This window comes from Panthera tigris, chromosome F2 (genome assembly GCF_018350195.1).
Source record: "Panthera tigris isolate Pti1 chromosome F2, P.tigris_Pti1_mat1.1, whole genome shotgun sequence".
Lineage (NCBI taxonomy): Eukaryota > Metazoa > Chordata > Mammalia > Carnivora > Felidae > Panthera > Panthera tigris.
In genome coordinates, this window is record NC_056676.1 from 27,755,765 (window position 1) to 27,779,052 (window position 23,288).

Below are 23,288 nucleotides of genomic sequence, written 5' to 3' on the forward strand. Positions count from 1 at the left end.
AATCTCTTGCATAGTAGTGCCAGATGTGCATGGAATGTGTGTGTGTGGGGAGGGGGGAGAGAGACCCTTTTATCAAGATTTATTTTCATTAAAAGGTCACATACTAAATTTTGATGGGTGTAATGTTTGACTTTAAAATTTATGTTTAGCTAGCAATTTTTAGTAGTAGTGCTTCTTAACTTTTATACTGATTATTGGTTATAAAATATGATTTGATTTTTGAAAATTAGGTTTAAAACCAGTTTTCACATGAAGTCCTAAGCAGTCTAAATATGTGTTGGGCTAAATCTCAAGTATAGTAAGCACTTTATAGTTGAAGGGCTAGAACTGAATGGCATGAGTCTTAATTCCTGTTCTGTGATTATGTTGGAGTGTTACTGTGGGAAAGTTCATTTCATTATATTGGAGCAGGTGATCAATAAGATACTTTATTTTTATTTTAATTTTATTTTATTTTTAAATTTTTTTTAATGTTTTATTCATTTTCTGAGAGAGAGAGAGAGAGAGAGCGAGCAGGGAAGGGGCAGAGAGAGAGAGGGAGACACAGAACCCAAAGCAGGCTCCACGGCCTAAAATTAATGATATCTCTCTAGAGAGTGGAGAAAAAATAAATACTCTATCTTTTCTCAACCTGTATTCTATTCATCTAACATCTGGTGAGGATAGTGAAGCCAAAATTAGCTCTTTCTCTTTGCATTCAGGAAATCCATAAGGCAGCTATTGTTAAAACTTATCCAAACTTATTTGTAATCTTATGAATTATTATCAGTAGAAAATATGGCTGGATTATGTATGTGAAATATAAAACCATGCTCAGGAATATGTAAAAATTTTGACTTTTAAATCTGCACTACTAAGTGAGCATCATTGGGTGTTTCTTTTTCTATTAATATTTGTTTGGCATTTAAAATCTTAACATTGAAGAAATTTTTTCCATTTGACCTTTTTTTCCCCTGTGAACTGAGTAAAGCTGTTCTTAGTTTATTTTAGCAGTGCAATATCTGAGCCAAACTTTTAGTATGCTAGTTTTGAGAGCAAATGTATTTTGGGAAACCTCTCTCTGAGATGATGTATTTTAATCTGTACTCTCTCAATTTGAGTAATTCAGTACCTAATAAAAAATTGCTCATTTCAGGGTATGGGAGCTTTTGAAATGCTAGTTTACAATCCATAATCAAAAAGTGATGTTGATAAAATATTTTTTCATTATTTTAGTATAAGCCGCCTGCACTTAAAAAGTCAAATTCTCCTGGAACTGCACCATCAGGATCTTCACGATTACCACAACCAAGTGGCACTAGCAAAACTGTTGTAGGTAATGAGCTCCATAAAATAATTTGACTTTTTTTTTTTTTGGGGGGGGGGTAGAGATGGAAATTAAGAGAGTGTTCTGTTTTGGATTATTAAAATAGATTTATAATTTGGAAGAGATGTGGAGGATAAGTAATTCTTTGTGGGTAAAAATAAAGTAATTTTCAATAACTTCTACTTAGGATATTTTATAGTACTTTTTTTCCCCACCTTAAATGTCTGTCCTTGATATTTTTACTGATAACATAACCTGTCAGAGTCAACCTGTCTGATCAACCAAGTTCTTTTCTTGATTTTTTAACCACAGTATTTTCCACTCATTTCTATATGTACTCCTCTAAACTTGACAGTTGTCCTAATAGACATGTTTAATGGTTTGAAGAAGATATTGATTAACTGAAGTGTACCTTTATTTATACATAAGTTGTAATAAAGGAATATGGAAATTTTAAACGAAGGATGTTATATGTTGTTCTCTGGAAATTTCATTAAAAAAAAAACATTTTCTTAGTTGATAACTTGTTTTGATTTATTGCCACAAAGATTCATTGTGACTAAAGCATCGTTTTCCTTGTCAGATTCTCTGTTTTATGTGATTTTTCTCTTTCACTCTGTTGTTAAAACTAATACCTTTTTTATTATAAGGTGTGCCTTCAGGTAAAGCAGTTAGCAGCTCTTTGGGAAGCAAACTTCAGACCTTATCTCCCTCCCATAAAGGGATAGCAGCTCCTCATGTAGGGTAAGTCAGTTTGAATTTAATTGATTAGTGATATGTGTGTGTGTGTATGTGGATATATATATATATACATGTATACATATGTGTATGTATATGTGTACGTGTGTGTGTATGTATGTATGTATGTATGTAAGTGATGCCAAAGTTTTATGTTTAGATAATTGGCCTTTTTATTAACCTTGATTTTCTTTCTAAATTTCATTTGTCTTTTAATATATTGCTGTTCAGGGGCACATACACTACTGTTCAGTGTCTAAATTAGGATTACCATTTTGCAAAAAAATCTAGTAGCATGTATCAAGAGCCCAAAACACATTCATATATTCAGTTGAATAATTTTACTTCTGGGAATCTAAGTCTAAGGAAATCATTTGAAATACAGAAGATTTTTATAATAACCATTTTTTATTAAAAATTATGTATCAGGCACTGTGCTAGACATTTTTCACATATTTTTATTAAAACCACCCCACCATCATAGGATGAGGGGATCGGAGAAGCAAAGTAATTTGCTTGAAGCCACACAGCTATTAAGAGTTGGAAGCAGGATACCAATTGGAGTCTCTTTGGCTGTAAACATTAGTTTCTTTTCATATGGTTTTATTACAACGTAAAAAAATAAAATCAAACCACCTAAGTTTCTAGCTTTTGTTTGAATAGAAAATTATGAAAATCTACACAGGGATATTATACCACCATAAACTGTATATAAATTTTAAGGAGATGATTCTATTATTATAGGAGAGGAATGTAGGATATAAACTCCATGTATACTGTGATAGAAGCTATAAAAATGCATGTAGACAAAATATGCTGAAATATTAACAGTGGATGATTATTTTCTATTTAGTAGACTTGTTAAATACTTTTTATCTTTCTACAGTCTTATATACATGGGTTTTAAGAAAGTAGTATAATTAAGCTTTCCACAATTATTTTATGTTAATGTGGGAAAATTTTGTTTGTAACACCACAGATTTTAAACATCCTCCTATCTCAGTAGAAACTCTTTTTCTCTCTCATTTTGATAAATCAGAAAATTAAGGGTTACCACGTGATCATTAGAATGAGAGCTTATGGGGCAGCTGGGTGGCTCAGTTTGTGAATTCTCCGACTTTGGCTCAGGTCATGATCTCACGGTTCATGAGTTCAATCCCCACGTTGAGCTCTGTGCTGACAGCTCAGAGCCTGGACCCTGCTTCAGATTCTGTGTCTTTCTCTCTACCCCTGCCTGCCTCGCTCACATTCTGTTTCCCTCTCTCTCTCTCAAAAATAAATAAACATTAAAAAATTTCAAAAAAAATAAGAATGAGAGCTTATGTCTATACAGATACTAATAAAGTTGATTTAGAAAATATAACACACATATTTTCAGATATGGGTTCATTTTTGTTTTTAATGTAGGAAATATATAGAGAGTTATCTATAAAGTAAGAGTAACTGTCTCCCTCCAACTCCCTAATTTGGACTACATAGAAAGCACAAAATCTAAATTAAGTTAATGTAAGTATCATTATAGAAAAAGAAAAAGTCAGCTAACAAGATCTGATTAGTTACATGTTTTTTTTCTTTTTATTGTGCTTCCATAAAGAAGACACAGGCTATCCTTAAGAAAGAGACAAGTTATCAGTAGAACAGGTGGTTAAAAAGTAGGAAGTTTGGTTGTAAAAAACAATTTTATGATATTTTTTTTAGTTTCTCTATTGAGTTGACTCAGATAATTTTTAATTAAAGTGTAGACAGTAATATATGCATTTTAACTTTTACAAAGCTTTTTTTTACCATATCACAGAACTGCCTTCCATGTTGTGTTATAGTTTCATTTACAGTTGTTCATGAATTAAAAGCTCATATTTTTTTAGTGCCTTTCCTCTCCTACTAGTAATTTTATCTGTTGGCAATATTAAGTTGTCCTGACACCCTACCCTGTATTCTTAATAGGGCATGTTAAACTGGCAGGTGTAATGAAAAGGGGCACTGACTTTGGATTAGAAAGTTAGGCTTCTAGATCCTACTTTGCCACTGAATAGCCATATAACTTTGTGCATATCTCCTCTGTCTCACTCAACTGATCTAAGAAACTCTCATCAACATTTATATAATCCTGAGGAGAAAATTTGTTTTTGCTAACAATTAGCAAAGACTTTGAGCACAGTAATTTTATAAATTATGCACTGTTTACAATGCCATGAAGATTTAAAATTTCTGGTTGTCTCACATGGTATTAAACTGTCAAACATAACTGTGTAAATGTCAATTGTCCATTTTATATATAGTCCTTACATGTTAGAAGAATGTTTCCAACTACTGCCAGAGAGCTTTGGTGTTTGCTTGTGGCCAGTATGTTACCATATTAACTGGAACAGTACTATATTACTATATTAAGTAGAACCATTCATTGCTACCTGTTTAGTGTCAGTGTTCATTTTTTTTTTGAATTATTGAGTGTATTGTTATTTATTGATTATGTTGATTTATACTTTTCCTTTGCTAGATCGTAAGCTCTCTGGCCAAAGCTCATGTGTCTGTCTGTCTTGCTTACAAATGTAACTATAAAATGTAGTTTAATGCCTGGCATAGAGACACATAATAAATTTTTGGTGAATGAATGAAACAAAAAATGAAATAATAAATTAAATCCCTTATTTGTTAACCTATTGGCACAGCATAGAACCATGGTCCTGATAGTGGTAGGATATTACTTGAAGTTTGTATGGCAATCATTATTTCCATTGACAAAGATGATTCAGGATTGAGTAAAGGTAGAATTAAGACATTTGGTTAGCTACGATGTTCAAGAAATTGAGCACCTTCTGAGGTTAATGAAACAATCATTTCCGTAGCTTGGGATTGTTTAAATAATGCCTTGTGTATATAATCTTGATTGCTACCAGCTTTAATCATGTATAACAGTGATGTGTAATATTTAGTGGATATTGGACTCATACTACAGAAAAATTTTATCTTGGAAAAATTCTCATATATTTGGTAATTAACTTCTAGATAATCTGTGGGTCAGCTGATTTTATCAGATTTTTTTTAAAGCAAAAACTATTCTCAATGGAAAAATGTTCCTTTATTGTAAAAGATAATTATCTTTAATCCCAGGGAATTTTAGAAGTATGATGAAATGCAAAGCTTTTAAATAAATACTGCCACATTTGAATTGTGTCACAGAATGTACAGTCATGCCTTGAGGTTTGTGTTTTCATAGTGGCTAATTACCAGCTTAAGTGGATATTTTAGCCGATAATTTTCAATAGGTAAAATACCAAATATCAAAGACTTAACTTCTTTTCAGTTACTATGAAAAACAGACATTTACTTTGGAGATAGGCTGTTATACATGTAGTGAAACTAGAGCAATGGAATGCATTTAAGGAGCATTTTTTAATAAATTGAATTTGTTTTCCTTTACTTTAATTATATTGATAAAAGTAAGAAACCGATATCTAAATTTTAAGTACATTTTTGTAGAAGTGGAAATAGGCCTTTCTCATAAGCCAAACTTTTGATATGTGTGAATTGATTTTGTGTGGAACACTGTAAATTTTTATGAATTTCATTGTCATTTATTACTGATCTAGAAATGCCTTAAAAAGCCAGAATTGCAGAGTTTGGCTTCTTATATGGACAACAGTGATTGAGGCTATTGGTTTAGGGAAACTAACTTTGCCCTATGTATAGGATTTGATGAGTTTAGGGTCAAAAATAGAAGTATAACACACTTAAAAACTCGGAGTGCCTCAGAACATCATAACGTTGGGAGTTTACACAGACACAAAATACAAACCGGTAATTTTTTTCCCAATATTCTTTAAGAAGTCACCTTTTTATTATACCTACTCTGCTTGCTATAGTGTTAAAAGACTGAGTGTTTTACATATTTCCTGAGTAATTTGCTCTCATGGTATCAACAGTAAACAAGGACCTTCTCAAGGTTAATATTTATTTCAAATTAAAACCTATTTCAGTAGGTTGGTATCATTGCCAAATATTTCTTAAGATGGGAATTCATACTCAGCTATGAATATTATGAAAAATTGCAAAAGTATTATTCCTTTTTAGGTACACTCCTTATAATTGTGGCAGTTGTATGCAACTACAGATAGTAATTTTAAATTAAAAAGTCCTGGTCAAAATTACAGTTTAGTATCTATAGAAATGTATTATTAGCTTGGCAAAAAGTAATATTATAAGTAATGTAGTGATACCCATCATAACCCTTTCATATATGGTAAAACTTTAAAAATCATCACTGAGATCTGCTTTTCATTTACATTTTCAAAATCTTAAAATACTGGCATCCTCTCATATATGGAGTTTTTATATTTTAGATCAGGTAGTCTTCTTGAACTATGGCCTGAGAGCCAAATCTTGCCCACAACTGTTTTGTTGGAACATGGCCATACCATGTATTATGTATTGTATTGTCTGTGGCTACTTTCATGCTACAGTAGTGCAGATAGTATTTGTGACAAAGATAGCATAGCCCCTAAGGCCTAGAATACTTACTGGTTGGCCCTTCATAGGAAAAGTTTGCCATTCTGTATTTTAGAATAAGTAAATTATCATAGGGATTAGACACTTATAATTTGAAAGTATGGATTTTAAGGATTCTTTATTCCCAAAGTTAGAACTTTTTTTTTTTTTTTCGGTCATGTGGAATATCTGGAAACTTTGACCATTGATTAGAGGTCCATGGAACCAAAAGATTTTTTAACTTTTACTAACCTAGCACATTTGTGTGCTTGTATTGAAAGAACAGTGAGAAATTGAAAATATACTTTCATGTTGACTGTGATGAAATCTAAGTGCCAATTTAAGGGCATATCCTTGAATTTCATGTGGGATTGAAACCGTATGTTATGTGTATCAGGTTGCTTAGTCTGCACTAGATGTATGCTATGTGTGTGTGCTTAGTTGACTTCAAAATATCATCTTCTGCTTTCCTTAGCAGTAGCAAGACTATTTCTACTGCTGAATGGATTAGTTTATTTCTGCCTTAATTTCTTTTAGCCCTTGGGTATATAATTGACATCACCAGTTGGAACCTTTAAAAGAAAAATAGCATAGAAGCACTCTAAAAACATTGATACTGATAGTTCCATAATGGATTAGTATCAGATTGAAATTATATTGCTCAAACTTTGTGAATAATCTAAAAATACCTAATAGATAATTTGTTTTACTTTCCCCAGATTTATTCTCAAAGTAACCCCGGGTGTATAAATTCAGTGTTAACATCAATAAAGGTGAATTGTTTTCATAGCTTTGAACATCTAATGCCCCTGAGGTCAGAACAAAACATTAAATAGACACAGGCTTCCAGGTTCCTAAACTCATTTTATTTGCTTCATTAAGTCATTTGCTGATGATTTGCACAACCAAGAAAGATAAAGAGAAGAAACTTCAACCAAAGAGCAATCTGCTGGGGTGAACCCTTTAAATTCCTTTTGAAAACATGTTACTACTTTTGCAAAGATTTTAATTTATTTCCAAATATCCCTTCATCTTGTTGCTGCTTTGACTTATCTTTAGTGCTGTTGGAGGTTGAAAAACAGAATGAAGGGATTTGATATAAAAAGAAATGTGAGTAGAGAAGTGTTCATGCTCAGTAAAATAAATACGCAGATGGTACACGAGAAATCATCTGTTATATCTTATGATCTGGGTTAGTTTAGGGAAAGATTTAACTATTTGAAAGGTCTTCTTTCATAAACTAATAATTTTTAAATTTACATAATAGCCTCAATGTCGATTTTTTTTAAAGGTTTATTTATATTTAGAGAGAGGGAGAGAGAGAATCCCAAGCAGGCTCGATGTTGTCAGCACAGAGCCCGGCACTGGCCTTAACTCATGAACCATGAGATCATGACCTGAACCAAACTCAAGAGTCAGATGCTTAACCAACTGAGCGACCCAGGTGCCCCCCAGTGTTGATTATTATTGCATGGCCAAAAAATATATGTAATCGAGATTTTATATATAAAAATATATTTAATATATAAAATTTACATATAAATAAATTTATAAAAATACTATAGTTTATAAAGTAAGTACATTATATATAAATTTTTTATGTGTGGTATATATATAATCTTGATTACATTATGGGGATTTATAAATTTTGTTTTTGTTTGCTTATACCTTGATAACATAGCATAACAATAGCAAGTTATACAAGAGCATAAGTTTAAGTGAACTGAGTTTAGGAATAACATTTGCTGGGGCACCTGGGTGGCTCAGTTGGATAAGTGTCCAACTCTTGATTTTGCCTCCGGTCATGATCTGACAGTTCATAGGATCAAGCCCCGTGTCAGGCTTTGCACTGACAGTGCAGAGTGTGCTTGGGATTTTCTCCCTCCCTCTCTCTCTGCCTCTCCCCTGTGTTCTCTTTCTTTCTCTCTCTCTCTCTCTCTCTCTCCCAAAATAAATAAATAAACTTAAAAAAAATTGCATTTACTGACATTCAGCTGAAGTAATACTTGAATTGTGTCTGTGTGTGTATATGTATATACATAAACATATACATAAGTAGATAGGTCAACTGAGTTAAAATTTATGACACAGGTATATGGGCCATGAAACAAATCCTTATTGGAAACTGACATTCAATTAGATTTTCAAAATCTGAAAATACTGGTTAATTCTCATATATGAAAAATTTATAATACATTAGATAATTACCTTTAGATTTTATTAGATTTTATACATCTCCTTTATCAAATTGAACTTTGTTGTGTCATATGTCAGATTTGAATAGTTCTTAACCTATTAGAAAAATTTGTTTTAAAAATGTAGTTTAAAATTTTCTAAATCTTAATTTCAGTAATTTCTGAGAAAGAAAATAAGATCTTTCATTCTTTATTCCGAAGACACAGATATCTTTTGTAAAATAACCACTATTTGTAACACTAAAGTTTTGATACTTGTTAAGCAATTCAAAGAAAAATCTGATTTTTACTAAGTTTTTACTGACATTTACTAAATAGTAAAATTAATAATCTTTTACAGATGAAACCTAATTTTAATCTCAAACATTTTAGAAATTATGTAAAATATATATATTTAATTAAGGTATTTTTTAAGAAGTTTTTTGAGTATAGTTGACACATAGTGTCACATTAGTTTCAGGTGTACAACATAGTGATTCACCTTCTCTATATGTTAGGCTGTGCTCACCACAGATGTAGCTACCATCTGTCACCATTCAACACAATATTGACTATATTCCTGAAGCTGTGCCTTTTATTCTTGTGACTTATTCATTCCATAACTGGAAGCCTGTATCTCCCACTCCCCTTCACCCATTTGCCCTTTTTCCCACCTCCAACCCCCCTGGCAACCATCAGTTCTTCTCTGTATTTATAGATTTGATTCTGCTCTTTGTGTGTTTATTCATTTGATTTTTAGATTCCACATATGAGTAAAATCATATGGTATTTGTCTTTCTTAGTGTGACTGACTTCATTTAGCATAATGCACTCTAGGTCCATCTGTGTTGTCTCAAATGGTGCAGGCTTATCCTTTTTGTGGCTAGGTAATATTCCTATGTGCACGTGTGTGTGTGTGTGTGTGTGTGTGTGTGTGTGTGTGTGTGTACCCCACATCTTATTGAAGGCATTTTTTAAAAAACTTTAGAGTGTTTTAAATATTGTGATGTAAACACCTAATATAAGCACCACCACCTGCAAAGCATTAATACCAACTTTGACAGCGAAATATCTGCTATGTATAGGATACTGAAAAAACATTAAAATGTATAAAATGTGTCCCTCTATAGAGACCCTTATAATCAAGAGCAATGAACGGATTCTTTTTAGACACTAAATTCTGTACAAACAAGATCAATTTTGTTTCATTTACCAGGATATCCCCAGAATGTAGCATAGTGCCTGATACATAGTAGGTGCTCAGGATTTGTAGATTCAGTGAGTAAATGGAAGATTAAGTGGAGTAAACAAGCATCTCTTAAAGAGTATCCTTTTTAAGTTAATGAGCAGTGATGTGTTATTCAGTAGTCACTTTCCTATTTTAATTTTTCCTGCTCCCTACCATGAATGGATATTGGTTGGTGATAGTATGTAGGATTTAATTATTTGGTTGATGTAAAACAATGACATTTCAACAAACCTGCAGTCTTCCATATTTTCCTCCAGATGGAGCTCCTTTATACTTTTGGTTAAAAAAAAAAATAGGAAACTTCAGATGACATGGCCACTTAACATTTCTACATGTGATATTTCAGAATTGCCATCCATTTTTTTCCCCACTATATTATGCTTTACCTTTCTCTGTATAAATTTTAGAAATAATCATTCTTTGTTAGAAAGTCAGGGGTAAAGATATATATAATTTATTTGATTCCTTTATATTTGGAATTTTTAAATGCAGAGGAAATTATAAAATAATAAAGAAGAAAAAACAACTTACTATGAAATCAGGAAACGTGGAAATTAGATTATTTGTGAACTCCATAAGAACAAACATCGAATCAGTCTTATTTACCAGAATAATAACTTTTCTAGCTCTACAAGTTTTATTTGAAATGGCCATTGTCCTTCTTAACTTGCTTTATTGATTCCATTGCCCTGCTGTATAAAAATGTGGCATTTTTTGGATGTTCCTCAAAATTGGCAGGGTGGTCTGCCTCGTCAGAATTTCCTATCTAATAGTAGACTTTGTATGAACTGAGGATTCTTTTTGATAGTCCTTACCCTGGCAGTCTGATAATTTAGAGCTTGGTGGGTAGATTTCTGATGAATAAGAATAATGTTAAAAATATTTTCTTAATATAAAGAAACAAACAGTAGCAATCTCCTTATGGGTACACCTTTATATATTTTAATAGTAAGATGGACAAGTTAGGCCCTCCACTTCGAACTGGAAGACATGTGCAAAGGTTGTATGACAGTGATACAAAATCAGACAGTGCCATCAAAAGACATGAGTTATTACCCATTTACAAGTAAGTATTTGTAACTCAGTTTGGTTAATCTTTTTCAGATATGTCCTTAAAGGCTTTATGTAATTGAATATTATAAACTTATACATTCCTATACTTAAAAATCTTTCTTTAATCATTTGTAAGCCTAGAAGTGCTAAATAATCTTCTAGGATTTAAAACACTGATGTTAGATGAGCATTTCTGTTGTTCTACATAAAGCTGGTTTTAGCATACGTTTGTTTACATTAAATTTTAATTTTTAGAGGATTGAAATAGCCACCTTCAATAATTGTTATTTTTATGAAACTTTCTTTTAGGAGCAATATTTTTAAAAAGAAGAGAATAGGGGATATTATGCCCTACATAATATGTAATATTCCTGTATTATTTTTTAGTTAGATAATGAATTATTATAAAAAGGCAGAAAAAAGATTTTAGAAAACATTTGGTCCAGGAATTCTCATCCTTTTGGTTACATGGTTACAAATAACATATGAAACTGGGAAAGGATAAGACACTGCCAGGTACACTCCCCTCTCTATACTGGCCTAGAAAGCGGAGAAGAGTGGCAAGTGCCGATGGCAGTCATCTTGGAACTCTTCCACATAAGTCTTCAGGGTTTTCTAGTTTGGGCTCCAACTCCCAAGTCTAGCCCTCTCATTTTAAAATGATGAAATTAGAATCTGATAAATTACTTATTAAAGTTGAAATGTGTATTATTCATCAGAATTCACTTAACTTTTAAACTGATGCCTGCTACAGCATTCTCTTACCATGTATGAAAAGTAAGAATAAATTTAACTAAATGTAAAATAAAGTAAAATAAAGATGGGAGAAGTCTTTGAGATATTAGCAGCAACCATGTGTTCTTTTTTAAAAAATTTTTTTTAATGTTTATTTATTTTTGAGAGAGAGAGCGAGAGTGCATGAGCAGGGGAGGGACAGAGAGAGAGGGAGACACAGAATCTGAAGCAGGCTCCAGGCTCTGAGCTGTCGGCACAGAGCCCGATGTGAGGCTCAAACTCACAGTGAGATCGTGACCTGGGCCGAAGTCCGACGCTTAACCGACTGAGCCACCCAGGCGCCCCCCATGTGTTCTTTTTAAGTAGTTAGTGATCAATCCTAGAAGGAAGAATTTGTGCCCTGAGCCATTTTCTTAGTACTCCTGTTGCTCTCTATTTGCTCTGAAGTGTGAAACAGTGACTGGCGGCAAGGTAGAGTAAGTATAATTCCAAAATTAAACTTTCTTTATTATTGTGTGACCTAGGTCAAGCAGATTACAGATACAAAATAAGGGTAGCACTTTTCAAACTCTGGCCAGGAGCAAAAGTGTGCTGACCATGTGGGACTGGGGCAGCATGTTTTAAGTACTGATCAAGACTGTTTTTCCCAATCTCCTTAGAATGGTTCTTGATACTCAGATTCCACCTCTTAGAAGATGTTACTAAAAGCACATGATTGATATTTCATAATGATGATTCTTGTTGATAATCTAATTTTTCTCTAATTTTAAAATAATTTTCTAATTATTTGAATAACTTCATTGATATGGTGAGGTTATATGTGTATATCTATAGGTGTGTTTGTATTATCTGTGCATCTCATGTACATAATATAAGAAGGTGATAGGATTTCTAGCAAGACTTTGTTTTAGAGCCAAAAAAAAAAAAAAAGTGTCCTTCCTATTTCTCTTCTGACTCTCACTGGAGGAATTGCCATTGTTTGGCAATTAGTTTTTAGAGATTGAATTCCCGAAAAGGTACTGTAGCAGTTCTGCAACATCCCTGGAGGGAATGGCTATATAAGAGTATATATACCTCATCGCTAGACTGTCAGTCGCCATTTGAAGGGTCCAGGGTAACCCATTCATACACCAAGGTGATTCTTGTCAAAGTTTAGAAATTATTTATTTTTTTTATAGTTTACTTATTTTGAGAGAGAGTGAGCAAGAGCAGGGTAGGGGCAGAGAGAGAAGGAGAGAGAGAGAATCCCAAGCAGCCTCCACACTGGCAGCGCAGAGTTGATGCGGGGCTCCAACTCACGAACTGCGAGATGATGACCTGAGCTGAAACCGAGAGATAGACACTTAACTGACTGAACCACCCAGGCGTCCCAAAGTTTAGAAATAACTTAACTACTGAAAGCAGCCTCTTTTTGAATGACAGCATTGCATATTGATATAAGAAATGTAACAACGCATCTAAATTCAAGTTCAAATACTGTGGCCATGTTATAGCTTTGCAGCTTACTTAATTTCTCTGAGTATGAGTTTATTCAACTTTAAGATGGAAATAATAATATCTTCTGAGATTTCTGTGAAGATTAAACAAAGTAAAGTATGTATAGTACCTGGCATCATATTTGGCATTTGAAAAACAGTAGATGTTGTTATTACCTATGTCTATTTTTGGAGGTAGCTATTTCAGAGACTGTCTCCAACTTTGCTCGCTAAGGAGGAAGAATTTCAGCCATTGTTTAAGAACTTACCATCTAAAGGAATTTTTAAATGTATTCTGCTTGTTCATGTGACACAACATTGGATATCTCTGAAAAGAGTTGACTAAATCTCTAAAGAGGGAGAAGGAACTAGCTCTTTAACATCTGTTTGGCAACACATTTGAATGTGTCACCTTGGTGAAGTTACTTAACCACTCTTTGCCTTAGTTGCCTCATTTCTAAAGTAGAGTTATTAATACTGTTTACTTCATTGGATTATTATGAGGATTAAGTAAGCTTATATATGAAGGCAATTAGAAATATAACTATACCAAATGTGGTAAGCACCATTTTGTAAATGTTAACTAGTAGTAGTAGTAACAATAGCCATAGTAGTAATAAAATAGTATTATCATCATCGTCAACTATTCTGAATGTTTATATAAATTGCAGCTGGCATATCATAACTTCTATAAGAAAACTGATGATAGTTAATTTTAGAAATGGGGAACTTAGACTCACGTTGCCTGCTACTGCCACATTAGTCAGTAGCAATTTGGGTTTGAATCCGGGTTCATCTGAATCCCAAATCTTGTACTTTTACCACTGTATTGTTATTCAACCGTCTAAGCTTTCTTTGATTCCTGAAATTTCATAAAGGGAATTCAGTGATGATCCAACCAGAACTCGTCTACTGATACCAGATAGTCCAGGCTGTGTAGTTGACTAGATTAAATCTTAAAAGGGGGAAATTATATTAACCCATTTATTTTAGTTGCTATTTCCAAGAGTAGGCTTTCATTTATTGAAAATTATTAAATATTTCTTGGCTAATATTTGGCTAATACTGGCTAATATTTCTTGGGGTTTTTTTTAATGTTTATTTATTTTTGAGACAGAGACAGAGCATGAGTAGGGGAGGGGCAGAGAGCGAGAGAGACACAGAATCTGAAGCAGGCTCCAGGCTCTGAGCTGTCAGCACAGAGCCTGATGTGGAGCTTGAACTCACAAACCGTGAGATCATGACCTGAGCCGAAGTCAGATGCTTAACCGACTAAGCCACCCAGGCGCCCTCTTTCTTATTGTTTTTTTAACCACAACTCATAATGTGTAATAACAGGTATTCACAGGCATTTAACAAATATCTCTATTTTAAAGGAACTATAGATTTAAGCTTTTAAAATCCTGAAGCCTTTCAGAATTATTAACTTTAAATTTCACGTAACATATATATATATATATAGTTGATTATATATGCCATCAGGATACTGTTAGTAAATGCAAAGTGCTTTGGATTATTCTTAGCTTTAAATATTGTTTTCAGATTTAAAATAATTACTTGTATTTTAATCTTTTGAATTCACCTCTCTACAGCTTCAAATTATTTTTCTAATCATGCAAATAAGCAATATGAGAAATAAATGCTTACTATTTTTTATGTTTTCATTATGTCATCTCTTTCTCTCTTAGAACTAACATCAAACCTCGAAATTCCACACCACCTAGTTTGGCACGAAATCCTGCTTCAGGTGTGCTTACAAACAAAAGAAAAACATATACTGAGAGCTACATAGCCAGGTATGTTTAGCTCTGAGATTGTAAGAACTAAAATAAAAATGAATATATGTAGTTTTTTAAGGACCATATACAAAAATATGTATCAGACTGTTAATAGAAAATCTAATTTTCCTTTACTGTTAATGATTTAGTTTGGTTTTTAAGCTGTACACTAAAGAAATAATTTAGGCATAAATAATAGTTTCCTATACCTTGTAGTTATTAATGTTGTAAATGCTCAAAGTAACCTGTTCAGTTTCACTGGATTCATTGGTATTTTATATCTTAATTTTAAGTGCAACGTAGTTCTTTTTACCTCAACAAATTGAGTCATAGACCCTTTATACCACTGGTATTGTAATTTTCAGCAGCATTTTAATACATTTAAATTCCCCTACTGAGGTTGTGAATATCCATGTACTTCCCTTTCTTATCTGTCACAATATTTGTACAACTTTGACATTCACTCCGTGTTTAAGCATATAATGAAATCCTTCCAGTTACAGCTAGTATATATATATGTGTGTGTGTGTGTGTGTGTGTGTGTGTGTGTGTGTGTCTGTGTGTATCAATCACAACTATTCCAGAAAGCTTTAAGGCAATATACAGAGATACATGTTGAGATACAATATTATATAAAAGTGTGTGTGTGTGTGTGTGTGTGTATTCCAACTATTCCAGAAAGCTTTAAGGCAATATACAGAGATACACGTTGAGATACAGTATTGTATAAAAATGAAAGAATAGGAAAAGGAAAAATGAGAATTAAAAGATAAAGCAAAAAAAGGAATGAAGTTAGTCCACAGCCTAGCCCTTGGCCATAAATTGGGTCCAAACTTTGTAGCAGCCAGAGTACAGGAGAAGAGAAGAGTAGTTACATGATTGATGTTATATTTAAAAAACAAAAATTATTTCTCTTTGAAAGCACTAGTCTCAAGGCCTCAGAAATCTGCCTGTGAATTCTTATGAAAGAGGAACTGAGTAATTTAATGGATAACTTTTTTTTCCAGCTTTATTGAGAAGTAACTGCCATACATCACTGGATAAGTTTAAGGCAGACAGCATGATGGTTTTGTTTTACATATATTCTGAAACAATTACCATATGTTTGGTTAACATCCATCTTCTTAACACAGATAGAAGGAAAAAAGCAAAAAAAAAAAAAAAAAAAAAGATTTCACCTTGTGTTGAGAACTTTTAGGATTTACTCGCTTAGAAACGTTCCTATCTGTCACACTGTTTGCTGTAGTCATCATGTTGTACATTATATCCCTAGTACCTATTTATCTTACAACTAGAAGTTTATACCTTTTGACCACCTGCCTCTAATTTATCCTCCCCATCCAATGGATAACTTCTTAATTAACATCTCCACTGTAAATACGGTAATGAATTTCATAGGGTGTTTTAAGATGCCCTCAATGCAGGCCTATAACATGAATTCACCAAAAATTGTTGTGATATATATTTGTGATGTATAGGTATATATGTTGTCCGCTTTTGTTATAAGTATATAACATACACAGTTATCCATTATTTAGATTTAATGCAGGGTTAGATTTTCAAGTATCTAAATCCTAGCTGTCAATCTTGGTTGTTACCCTTCAGAACAAAGCACCTGTGAAACTTTCTGAAAATGAACAGGTCCACATCCCTCCCAGAGAGTTTGAATTCTTTGGTTTGGATTTTTAAAGTTTTAAGAGTGATGTTTAGGCATAACATGGAATGAGAGCAATAGATGAATAGGTGAATTACTACCTTTCCAGCTACATTCTTTAATAAACATTGTTTGTCTCAGCTGAGGTTTTGATGCATGTTAAGTATTAAAGAAGTGAACTTAATGTTTCTTGGATTCCTGACATGTGGTTGTACTATGTTGTTGTGTAAGTATAGGGCCATTCTGAGTATAGAATTAATATTCTCTTATAAAGTAGAAAGCTTAATAAATACATGCGCTTGAATAAAAAGATCATTTAATCTTTCTAAAGAGGTAGACAAAAGAAGTGTCAACAATCGGGTAAAAATCTATTAAAAATGAGTTTGGGTTCTTTTTTTTTGTTTTGTTTTTCTTTTCTTTCTTTTTAAATGGTTGATATGTGATAGGAAACCCTGAACCTTGTTCACTTGACTTACTACCCTACCCAGATGGAATAATTACAACCATAATAGATGAAGAAATCTCATAGATATCTTTTCCTGCAAGTTTGAGAGACTGCATTTTCTGGATGGTTCTTCCACCCAAAATACCTAGAAATAACTACACAAGATGGAACAAATATCCTTTAGAATGTATAGCTTAGCTCTCAGAAAAGTAAAGGAAACCTCCACAGGTAAATAAACAAAGGAAACTAGAGGTCAAATGGGTAAATTAACCCTGACACTGCACTTACATTTGAGGCTTTACTGATCTTCCTGTTGAAAGGCTTGGGTTTTAATGTCATTGTGGGAGAGAGGAGTTGGTTTGTTGGACTTGTACAAAGTGGTGCTTTAGAAACTCAACTTTGCCTTCCCCTCTCCTCATGGCTCTTCTCTAAGCCAGGACTCTTGAAATGCTCATCCGGAGGCACAGCTAGATGTAGTGACATGGTAATATATGACATTTGGCATTGGGATTACTGACAGGAAATAGGGAATGATAGCAAGAAGTGTCAGGTGTGTCTCTTTCCTGGAAATCCTTGCCCCCATCCTGGAGCTGGTCTTTGACCGTCCAAGTGACAGCCTGGGTGTGAAAGAACAAGATCTTATAAGTGTGTGTAGGATCAGTTTAATTGGAAATTCTTTGTCCCCCAAAGAGAACGAGTTTCTCATGTAACACTCCATGGACATAGCTTTCAGTTTGTCCTGAGGGATGTCTGGTTTCAGTGGACAGCGTATAAGCTCTATGGCCTGGAAGCACAGCTGGCATTCCACCTTTTTAAAGGTTTTCATTAAAGAAGGCTGGGAAGCTATCCCAGTGTCAGATGTGTCCACAGAAACAAGGAGTTCAACTTAGGCTACATTATAGGTTATGTTAAAATAGAAATGATTATAGCTGACATTCTTGTGACATTTCTGTTTTTAAGAAAATTCTTACATGTCACCATTAAAGAGGGAGACTGATACAGAATTCTGTTAAATACATTTTATTGATGTAATGACATTCCCTTTTATTCCTAATTTTCTAAGTGTTTTTTTAATCAAGAATAAGTGGTGAGTGTTATTGAATATCATATATGTACATATAACTAATATTTTTAAATCCTTTAGTCTGTTTATGTGATAAATTGTGTTAATATATTTCCTAATGTTAAATCAGTCCTATGTTCTGAAATAAATCTAAAGTGTCCTGAATTACATGTTTGTAAATTGCATTTGCTGAAATTCTTGAAGATATTTACATGTATTTCCAAGTTAACAGGTAAAATTTATTTTAATTTTATATTATCTTATTAGTTTGAGTTTCAAACAACCTTTGAAAAGAAATTGCAGAATATTGTTTTTCACCTCCCCCTTTTGGAAAAGTTTAGTAGAATTTACCGTGTAAAACTGTCCTGAGTCCATTATGTGTTTGTGTACCTACGTGATAAGGAGGGGTAGTCTGTTAATTACTATTTCATTCATAATTTAATGATTATGTTTGTTTAGTGCTAGTTTATTTGAAATCAGTTTTCATAAGTACATTTTTCTAGGAAATTTTTCATTTCATCTGAGTTTCAAATTGCTAGCATAGAATTGTTCTTATAATTTTAAATCTCTGTTATATCTGTAGTTACATCCCTCTTTTATTCTGAATATTGTTTGTTCCTTTTTTGTTGATCAATCTTGAGAGAAGTTTTCTTTGGCATTTTAAACAGACCAAATATTTTGCTTTCTTTATCCTTGTCATGTATTACTCATTCACTTACTCGTTAAAAAAATATTTACTGAGAGACGAGTTTATGTCCAGTACTTCTCTTGATCCTAGCCTAGAGCAGTAATAAAACAGATAAAAATCCCTGCACTCAGGGCCTGCACTCCAGAGCCATGAGGGTTGCAGTACAGGGGATAAAGGATGAAAGAATTTGAGTGTGTTAGTGTAACTAAATTAGAGCAAAGGACCTAATGATAATGATGAGAATTTTAAAAGATACTATGGATACAGTGAAAATAGCATAATAGATTGGGAGAAATTATGTATTTAGTTTTATATATATGTTATATGTACATATTTATTACGATGTATATTTGGAGGAAAGACCTCCACCTTTCCTCAGGGCAGAGTTCCAGTTTTCTCTGTAGAGATGGTTTTGCAGAAGGGACACCCTAAATTTCCATCATGCTCCCATTGTAGTAAATACGTTGTATATTGAGGAGATGCAAAGTGTGGTGGCATTTGTTCCTGAAAGATTCTCATAACAGGGACAAATAAAATGCCAAAGAAAACATTTAGAATTTCATTATTACCTAAAAGGGATTCTTTTTTTTTTTTAATCTAAACTAGAAGAATATTAAAAATGAGGTTAAACAATGTTTTAGTTGTACTTAATATTTTTATGTTGTGTTTTCTAAGGGTTATGAAAACTACTGACAAGAACTTTGTGTTTCCACTTTTTTCCTATACTTCTTCAGGCCAGATGGAGACTGTGTATCTTCACTTAATGGCGGAAACATTAAAGGCATGGAAGGAAATTCAACAGGACACTTACCAAAATTCTGCCACGAGTGTGGGACTAAATACCCTGTAGAATGGGCAAAGTTCTGCTGTGAATGTGGCATTCGAAGAATGGTTCTGTGAACAGAGTCCAAAAAAAAGCTAAGTCTAAAATTTTATGACTGTTGCTGCTTGGACAGCTAAGCACTTCCTCTAGTGAATTTATGCTAAAATTATTCAAAATACTTTTTTCAGCAATTTTTGAAGCATAATCTTTGGCTGTGTAATGTGTGTGTGTGTATATATTTGTGTACATATACTGTGTATAATAAATACCTGATGCCCCAAACTGTGCCATTCAAGGAAATATTCACTCATCTGTCAAAATAATTTCAAGTGGAATCATTAACTTAGGTGTTACTTTTCTGTTATTGTTGTTAAAGCACATGAAGCATACCTCCACAAAATCAAACACTAGTGCTCAGTCCTGCAAGCTTTAGGGATGATCATTACCTTGAGCAAAAAATCAGAACAAACATATTTATTATTGGTGCCTATTTTCAGATAGTATCATAGGATGGGATGCTTGAAATTTTGGAAATGAAGAGAATATTTTTAGTTACAACTAGTTATGTGAGATCATTTCTGTAGAGCTTGCCAACAATTAATTTTATAAATATTAGAAAAGAAAGGAAAAAAGCCCCACGGGTCTAGGTTGTCCTTTACTCGGTATATCATTAATTTTATAATTTAAAGGTCTTTACTCATTCTTTAAAATGTAATTATGCAGTTTCCTTTTTAGAGACACAAGACTGAAAAATACAAATGTGTCTTATTCCAGTCATAACTGAATGATTTTTTTTTTACTTATTTGTTAGTTGAATGTATACTCTATTTCTAATTGTATCTCCATATTTCATTTTTTTCATAACCTCATGTCTAAAGAGTTTTATTTTACTACTTTTTTTATTTGCAAAGTTTGAAAATAATATAAAATGCATAAATTTCCTTACAAAATTCCACACATTTATTTCTGTGTAATTAGAAAAAATTATTTTTAATAGATTTTAAAACAAACCACCTCACCTAATAAATAATTTAGATAGTTAATCATTAGCAATTTTTAAATTTTAATTTCCCTTGAAGTATAGTTAGATGTAGTTATGAGTAGGTCAAGAGAATATCTAATTTTCCTACTTATATTTTCTTTTTAGTGTTTAATGCCAAAACACCATTCACATCACAGTAAAAACCCCACTGAAATTCAATGCATTGCTTTAATGCATTAGCTGATTTATGTAATTAAACATTCACAAAAATTTAATTATACTTTAATTTTGGCTAAAATGTAGCTTTTAATCATTGTCACTTTCAATGTAACAGTATTTAGCAGATTTCTTTGATCGCCTATGCAGCCATATTCTGTAATTTATTAGTAATTTCTGTTGAATGGAAAGAGCTTTGATCTTATAAAGTTATAAGCAAATCTTTTATAGGCAGTTTATAGCTTCTCGTTTATGACTGTGATCAACTGTAAGGGTTAATGTAGAAATTTGTGGCTTACAATTTTTCTGAAATTTATTTATGCTTATACTTTGTAATTGTATTCATTAGTTTTTGGGGTTTTTGTTTTTTGTTTCTGTTTTTGTTTTTCATTCGGGCAGGGTATGTAAACTTGAGATAATGGGAATTGTTATTCTATTTTCCTTATGGTTTCTTTCCTTATTTTTTATTAACTTTTTTTTTTCTGGTTGTCTTCATTCAGTCAAATTAGTCTTTAAAAAAAAGTCCATTTATTAGAATAAGCTGTAATTAATTTAGGAGAATAATGTACGTATTAGATTTTCATTTCTATAATATGTTATTCTGTCTTAATTGTTATAAATCATAGGAAGAACTTTAAACTTTGTTTTACCTGGAACTGAGCACTATTTTTTTTTTAAGACCACATAATTTTTGCCCAAGGGGAGGGGTAGATAAAATGAACTTAAACAGAAGTGGCACGTGTTTGTTTCTCACAGAATTTTGCAGTAGCAAGTAAATGTTACAATGTACTACATGGAAAATGAGTTGGTAAAAAAAAAAAAATCATCCAATTCTAGAACCCAGAGATTATTATAAATAGTAAGTTGGTGAAGTATACTTATGAATTATGAAACATGTTGTGACAATGTGTTTAAATGCATTTTTATATTACTTACATATATTATTCTCACATTGATTTGTTGTGCAATAGTTCAGTTTATGAGAAATTTTCCTAGATCATTTAGTTTATTTTTATTTATTTTCACAAGTATTTGCCAGTGTGGTAGAATAAAAAATGATTATAAGCTTAAATTTAAAATGTAAAAATTGCTTATATATTATTCTGAAAGTCATTAGCTTGAAAAAGTAAAATTATTATGGTTGCTGTTGTCTCTTGTTCACAGTTTTTTATTATAAATATTGTCTTCATTTTTGAACCTATTCAATAAAGATGAAGCAAAAAAAAAAAAAAATTCCAGTCGGTCTTTATTAATGTCTTAGCTTTTACCCAGACATAGGTAGAAAGATAAGAGCACACTGAAATATGAAGAAAATATTCAAAGTCTAAATACAAATTTTTTTAAATGACAGAAAGTAGCTTTTAATTGGCCATTTTTTTGTGCCATCAGCTTTTAAAAAAATTGCTATTACTTTACTGAATTGCAGTGTTTTCTGACTTCAAAGTATTCTAAATGTTTCATTACAAGATTTCTAATGAATAGTAAAGTCTCTTCATGGCCAGTAAAATATAGCAGTTGAAAACATTAGTGAATTTAAGATTGATAGAAAACGTTGCGTGTATATTTCGAATTAGGTAATGTTACAGTTAATGGCAAAAAGTATTGGTTTGTCATCAATACTTAGTAATTTTAGACTATCATATTTAAAATTTTAAACAGGAGCTGTCTCTAGTAAAAATATAATCAAATAGGGGCACCTGGGTGGCTGTCGATTAAGCATCCCATTTCCGCTCAGGCATGATCTGGCGGTTTGTGAGTTTAAGCCCTGCATTGGGCTCTGTGCTGACAGTTCAGAGCCTGGAGTCTGCTTTGGATTATCTCCCTCTCTCTGTCCCTCCTCTGCTTGCACTCTGTCTCTCTCTCAGGAAATGAATAAACATAAAAAATTTTTTTAATATAATTAAACATGTTTGATTTGTACTCAATGCAATATATTTGCATTGTAGGTATATGTATTTTATGTGGTGGATATATTTTTAGTACTAAGATAATTTTTCCAACTGTTACTGAATTGAGCAGTAGAAAATCATTAAAACCAAGTTAATGATAGCCACACTTATTTTCATTCAGAAGTTTTTTAGTTAATTACTACTATCAGGATACTCATTATATGTAAGTTTGCTTGGCTTATACGTGGATTGCTTTTTTTGCCACTAGAGGGTGCTTTTAGATAATTTAATATTACCAGCTTCCAATTTTATTTTAAAGGCCTCTCCGCAACATAGATATTTCTATATCTATCTCATGACATTATGGAGATTTATAAAAGATAGTTTTTATTCTTCATTTTGTTGTGACTTTAATAATTCGTTAAGCTGGTTTTTTTTAATGTTTATTATTTTTGAGAGAGCAAGAGCAAGCAGGGAAGGGGCAGAGAGAGAGGGAGACACAGAATCGGAAGCAGGCTCCAGGCTCTGAGCTATC

The 23,288-nt window shown here is 32.4% G+C and overlaps 1 protein-coding gene across 2 annotated transcripts in view; it reads left to right on the plus strand.

Moving 5' to 3' along the window:
• Positions 1-20,409, plus strand: part of ZC2HC1A (zinc finger C2HC-type containing 1A) — a 48,087-nt gene extending 27,678 nt beyond the window's left edge. The window contains exons 6-10 of one of the 2 annotated variants that reach the window (XM_042973660.1): positions 1,216-1,315; positions 1,957-2,050; positions 10,902-11,018; positions 14,904-15,011; positions 19,578-20,409. In XM_042973660.1, coding sequence (XP_042829594.1) covers positions 1,216-1,315; positions 1,957-2,050; positions 10,902-11,018; positions 14,904-15,011; positions 19,578-19,743 — 585 coding nt within the window. In that variant the 3' untranslated portion in view covers positions 19,744-20,409. The remainder of the gene's footprint in view (positions 1-1,215; positions 1,316-1,956; positions 2,051-10,901; positions 11,019-14,903; positions 15,012-19,577) is intronic. The other variant, XM_007073803.3, reaches the window with a different exon arrangement.
• Positions 20,410-23,288: the final 2,879 nt, after the last annotated feature.